We start from the raw sequence: 6,180 nt of genomic DNA, 5'->3' as shown, positions 1-6,180 counted from the left end.
GAAATCTACAGGCCTGAACTGCACAAAGGGCACTTTTGCTCTCCAAAAATATATCATGATTTCAACCTGGATATGCCACGACAACATAATGGCAAACCGTAGAAAGCAGGTGGTTGATTCATCCATTTCAGCTCTCTTGAACAAATCTTGGGATTACTTCACAAAAATCACTGATGAGCTAAACGCCTTCCGCTCTAAACACATTGACTTTTCCTCTAAACGCTTGTGTCCTGCATTCCAGCCCTTTGTTCTTTACGCCTCATCCTAATCATTGTATCCTTGCAGACGTGTGCAGACATCATGGTTGTGTGTAGACAGTCAGCTGTGGAATGTCACAAGGCATCCCCCTCCCCCCCCACCCCCACTAACCATGCTGCGGGAAAACACCTTGAACTGCGGCGGATAAATTGTGTAGTTTCTGTATTGTGCAATACAGAAATAACACAAAACCTCTGAGCGGCTCTTAACATCTCCATAGAATTTATCAGCATGCGGCGTTCAGGTGTCACAACATTTTTTTGGGGTCGAGAGCTATAAACAACTTTCTTCATGCCAACTGGTGTTTTATGGGAAGAACCCCTTCTGTTAAAACCACACCTCCAGCTTACTATAAGTTCTTCCTCTTTAAAGGAGCGCAGATAGTCTCACAGATGAGAGGCACGCAGAGACAGGACCGCTTATTTTTTGCGCTCACAGCCGCGTACAGGATTTCTGTGTCCACACCGCACGGAGCTTTGACAGAGCTCCAGATCAGCCAAAGCCTCTCAGGAGGGGACTGTTGAATTTGACGGACCTAGGTGAAAGTGGACGCGGTGCCCTGAGGAGAAAAGGTTTCTGGGTCAGGAGCAGCTCTAACCAACTCCAGGAGGACGGATTTTAAATTGTTGTGCTTGCCTTCAACCGTTTGGCCCTCATCCTTCCTACTGATGTCTCAGCACATGTTCCTGGTTGACAAAATGTCAACAAATCCAACAATTGACCACTGCAATGTGACCAATCCGTTAACATATAAGGTCCTCTCCTGGCTAATGATCACAGAGTTCACACTAGGACTGCCTCTCAACCTCTCCGTGCTCTACATCTTCCTCTTCAGGTAGGGGGAAAAAAAAAGAGAAGCCAGGTTATGACAGAAGTTTCCCCATTCGTCTTGATTTTAGGAACTTAACATGTTAAACTGTGTTCATGTTGTGTTTATCTTTTTATCGGTTTTTTCTCATGAACTGCTGCACTTATGAGAATGAAAAGATGAGGCGTTCATGCATCCAAGTGGTGATTACCACTCTGATGATCCAGACATCATCAATCAATAACAGCAATAATACTATGAGTATCACACACAGTCTATCACCTCAGTTTGGATATCAAACATAATGAACATTTAAGAGAACTGATTCTTCCTCTGTAATGCCGTCATCATCACAAACGACTGATCAGTTCTCCTGATACGACCCTCCGACTGAAGTCAAATTCCGAGGTGTGAACAAGTCCAGACTGGCATGGACACATCTGATACAGCCATCACGTCTGAATCCAAGGCTTTATGTTTACATCTGTCCTTTCTGGTTTGTCCTTCTTGCAGTGATCAAAAACATTTTTTTTTTGGAAAATCTAACTTGTGAATAACTTCCTCTTTAGGTTCAAGTTCTGGAAGACCAAAAGCATCTTCCTCTTCAATATTGTGGTTGCCGATTTCCTGCTGGTGGTTTGCCTTCCCTTCAAGGCCTACCACTACCAGCACGGCGTGAGGCGGGCACAGGAGAGCCCCATCTGCAAAATCATGCTGTTCATGCTGTTTCTCAACCGGGGAGCCAGCATCGCCTTCCTCACCGTCCTCTCCATCGACCGATACTTCAACGTGGTTCACCTCGGCAGGAGGAACTGTGTCAAGTTTTTAAAGAAATCTCCTCAGGTCTCCATCATCATCTGGCTCCTCCTGCTGCCGCTGACTGTGCCCACTATGGTCAACACCTTTGAGTGCTGCAACAGCCACGGCCGTATGGCTGAGACGTATTACCACAACGTGACGGACACCTTCAGAGAGGTACGCTTCCTGTTTGACGGTAGTTTGATTCCGGTCAGGTCCCATAAGTATAAAACGGATTCACAAAATTAATTTTTATTGAAAACCTTTGCGGATTCTGTCTCATTTGTGAGCTTAAGGTGTCCAAGAAAAGACAATTTAACAACACTGAAATAGTTGAATGAAGGGTTACGGTTTTCCGTTTTAAATGGAAACTTCCTGTTTCTTCATTGTGTTGTGGTTTTCCTGCAGACACAGTTTTAGGTCTGAATATTCGAGTGTAAAAAGTTTAAGAAGAACTCAAGAATCATTAAAATGCTGCCCACTTTCTATGAGATTAAGAGATGTTGAGACACTTTCATTGCTGAATATGTTCAACCTCATCTGGCGCTCAGTTAAAATCACTTCAATATAAATACTGTCACTGTAAAAAAAACAACGTAGGTCTGATAAACTCTGTATAATGTTACTCCTCTGCTGTGATCCATTTAAGCTGCTTCTGTCTCCCTATTTCAGTGTTTCAGAAAAACTATTTCACAACGGAGATAAGTAGAGGAGCTAATGACTCTGTGTGTGTGTGTGTGTCTGCGTCTGGAGAAGGATAACGAAAATAGTTTAATAACACACCACAATGTGTTGAGACTTGCTGCTGATTTGTGGTCTTAAACAACGATGTCATACTCTACAGGAGGAGGAGACTGATAGGCTGTGACAATTTGACACTCATGACACTCCATTCAAACTTGTGTCATTCAGGAGGGTTACGTCACATGTCCACTAGGGGGCAGTGTGAAGGCTGAAACATGAACCAGCCCAGACAAGATGAGCTACACATTTCTTTGGTTACTTATTGTCCCTCTTCTTCATTTCCAAGGTCGTGTTCTTCACCCAGATCCTCATCCCCTTCATCATCCTCATGTACTGCACGGTGCGCACAGTCAACAGGCTCAAGAAGAAGACGGTGGGCGACAAGACCAAACTGAAGAGAGCCGTCTTCCTGGTCACGTCTGTCATCTTCATCTTCGCCATCTGCTTCCTGCCGTGTACTGCAGCCAGAGCCGCCCTGCTGTACTTCAGACTGAGCGACAATCAACTCAAAGAGGACATTGTGGTCCAGATCTACGACGCCCTCATGGTTTTGTCTTATATAGACTGTCTGCTCGACCCGCTCATCTACTGCTTCTGTTACTCGGGCTTTAAAGATGCTTACATCTCCACCTTCTGCCCCGCAGCTGTGCAGCAGAGGCTGCTGAGAGCCAACTTTAACATCGGAGGTGGAGCCACAATGACAAACACAACCACGAGCACTGGGATTAGAACCATTTCTGTGCCATTGGTGGAGAAATGATGCCATCCAGTTTCTTTTGATGAATTTCGTTTTAGAATGATCTAAAGAGCAGATACGTTTCCATTATGGTTTAAATAGTTCAGAACTAAATTAGAATCTACGACTACAACCAGAAATCTCTGCAGTCGGGTCATGTGGAGCGTTTGTAGCTTTTCCACTAAGGATCAGAGAAAACCTGACAACGATGACGGGAATGAGAGCAAGTAAGGTCCATATTCATTTTAACAAACAAAAGCAATGGAGAGAAGTTTGATTGGTTTCCTGGGGTGGTTTCCTGTAGTATTTATGTATAAATAAAGCACTTATACTGTGAGAATCTAACCCTACACCCCCTGTAGCTGTGGAGTGTTTGTAGTTTCTTAACTGGTGGAGATTATATGGCACCACGTGGAAGCAGGGTTTGGAGTTTGGGGGTTTACAAAAGAAGGAATAACGGAGGAACAACACGCAACAAATGTCCTGTAGTTGGAATGAAAAGGTGTGCAACTTAACCACTCAACCATTTCCTCTTCTTCTGCAGTGGAGGCCATTTCAACAGACGCACTTTAGCGCTCACTGTGCTTGTGATGTCACCTGACTAAAGTTGACCTTACTGACCATGTGTGTGCGTGTTTACCATCAATAACACACCCGTCTTCACATAACAAGCTTTCAGGAACGTGGTGATCAACAGGATGAACACACTTTACTGCAGCAGGTACTTAAAGTGTGCAAAGCTTAAGAACCCTTTACCCTTTTACCCTGTCAGTGTTTGAGTAAGTCTCATTCATCACTCAGGAACCTGCTGTGACTCAGTGTAACGTGATACAACTCCACCAGTGCTTCAACTGCGTGTGTTGCATTTGTCGACCCGGTCTTTTACTGTACCTGCAAACTCCAGATGTACGTACATTCGCCTTTCGGGGGGGCGCTCGCCAGCCGATGCGCCACTTGTACAAGGGCTCCAGTTGTTCCCTCTTTGATCCAGGTGCTTGAAAGAGGTTAGAAATGACAAATGTTAGACAACCACAGCAGACATTTCAAGCCCGGGTGTAAGTTATGAGCGCTGCGAGCACATAAACATGTCAGAGGCTTTGTCAACAGCTCCTGTGTCAGTAAACTGTTTCAAACCATTAAACATGTCTTGATTCCTCATATCAGAAATGGACTTTTCATAGTTGGGGGTGTGTGTGTGTGTGTGTGTGCTATTATCTGTGGGCAGGTTGTTATGGGCGTTGTCAGACATGAGCTGTCAAACTAAGACGAGCAGCTTCACAGCGACAACAGTGAAATAATTGTTATGAAAACAAAGACCTACAAAGCTCAGGTAACATAAGTGAACATGGGCACTGATGTTTGTGCAAATTGGTTGTATGAGCTGTTTGAACAAGTAAAGGTATTGTTTTGGAGAGGAGTTATGTAGCCCGAATTTACAACTGTATGCCCATTTTCATACAAAGCGAAGAAGTACGCTACCAGTCAAAAGATTGGACTGAGAAGAGAAGAGAATGAGAAGGTGTGTCCAATCTTCTGACTGGTAGTGTATGTGGATTTTGGTGTTGAATGCAGGTCAAACGAGCCCCTTCCTGGAGCCTCAGCCTCGGATTGAACGCAGCTCAGTAAGACACACGGCAGGTATCAATGTGCAGAGCTGTCCCCTTGGATGGACAGAGGACAAACAGCACTTTTATACAGGCCATTCAAATTTCACGATGAATCAGATGTGAATTACACCCAGACGCCTTAATCCAAGCTCAGCTCTCAGGCCGTTCAGAGCAAATCACCCAACAATGCGATTGCAAAGAGAAATCTTAGCTGCGACCTTGACTGCTGCCGATGATCTGCAGAAAATACTGAGAAATAGGAGCTGGGTTCAGGGTCAACAAAGTCTCACTCTGGACAAATCCACCAAGTAGACTGAGAAATGTTAAGGGGGATATTTTTGTACTTGTGGGGGGAATTACAGGTCGGTTTCACATTTGTGATCAAAACACATACAATCAGTCCAATTCCTGCTTTTCTTCTACACTGTGAACCTCCTTGGCATTAGTAAGTGGTTTCATAGTTACAGCAGGTGAGACATGATGCACTCGGGCATGGAGTCAGCCAGTTTCCAGCCTCTGTGATGTGTCTGAATGTTGAAAAGAGTGATTCCAGTGTGTACTGTGCTACGCTCACCTGTCCCTCAGTGTCAGCGCTCTGCTCTGCTCCTGGAGAACCTTCTGGATCGGCTCCATCTGCTGCTGAAGAACCACACATGGATGAGCCACAGTCTGCAAATACAAAGAGACTAAGACAATAGAAGAGAATACAATAGAACCTTGTAATATTACAACCCAAGCGATACAAAGCTGTAATGATACAAAGAATATGTGATAAAAAATGTTCACCTTCTGTATCATGCATTTATTTTATATCACAATATGTCTGTCTGAGTCTCATCTGTCAGTCAACAATGGTTTTATCTATAAATTATTATTAATTGATGTCATCCACTTTCTTTAATAACACTCATTGGTGTTGCTTTATTCTCGCATAGAACACAGTTGGAGTTATTTCATTAAATCGTGTTACCTTCGTAGATCTCTTATGTTGCGACAATTAGTGGAATTCACCGGCGGCATCTTCAGCACCGCAGGAACACGTGGACTAAACCACAAGAGTAGTAAGTTCTTCAGTTCTAGAAATGAGTCAGTCTGGAAAACAAAGAGGAGACGCTGTTAGAGAAATAAACGCGTTAATGTAAAGGAGAGAAAAAGTTAAGAACAAGGTTGAATTTGCTCACCACAGGTGCAAGGCAGGCGGCAATTAACACCATTTCCGCTGAGGCCCT

The 6,180-nt window shown here is 44.1% G+C and overlaps 1 protein-coding gene across 1 annotated transcript; it reads left to right on the top strand.

The window, feature by feature from the left end:
- The first annotated feature begins 465 nt into the window (after nt 1-465).
- LOC143004223 (12-(S)-hydroxy-5,8,10,14-eicosatetraenoic acid receptor-like) lies at nt 466-4,511 on the top strand. The gene is made up of 3 exons (XM_076155141.1): nt 466-1,093; nt 1,636-2,041; nt 2,895-4,511. The coding sequence occupies exons 1-3, from the start codon at nt 927-929 to the stop codon at nt 3,366-3,368; spliced, it is 1,047 nt and encodes a 348-aa protein (XP_076011256.1). The 5' UTR covers nt 466-926; the 3' UTR covers nt 3,369-4,511.
- Nucleotides 4,512-6,180: the final 1,669 nt, after the last annotated feature.

This window comes from Genypterus blacodes, unplaced genomic scaffold (genome assembly GCF_046128005.1).
Source record: "Genypterus blacodes isolate CSIRO-AG114 ecotype Tasmania unplaced genomic scaffold, CSIRO-AGI_Gbla_v1 ptg000064l_1, whole genome shotgun sequence".
Lineage (NCBI taxonomy): Eukaryota > Metazoa > Chordata > Actinopteri > Ophidiiformes > Ophidiidae > Genypterus > Genypterus blacodes.
This window is presented reverse-complemented; position numbering and strand designations above follow the sequence as displayed.

Bases quoted from the DNA above. Each gene is read 5' to 3' on its own strand.
- LOC143004223 (XM_076155141.1), top strand. From the start codon at position 927: ATGTCTCAGCACATGTTCCTGGTTGACAAAATGTCAACAAATCCAACA. The intron at 1,094-1,635 runs GTAGGGGGAAAA...CTTCCTCTTTAG, and splicing joins CTCTACATCTTCCTCTTCAG to GTTCAAGTTCTGGAAGACCA. The intron at 2,042-2,894 runs GTACGCTTCCTG...TTCATTTCCAAG, and splicing joins TGACGGACACCTTCAGAGAG to GTCGTGTTCTTCACCCAGAT.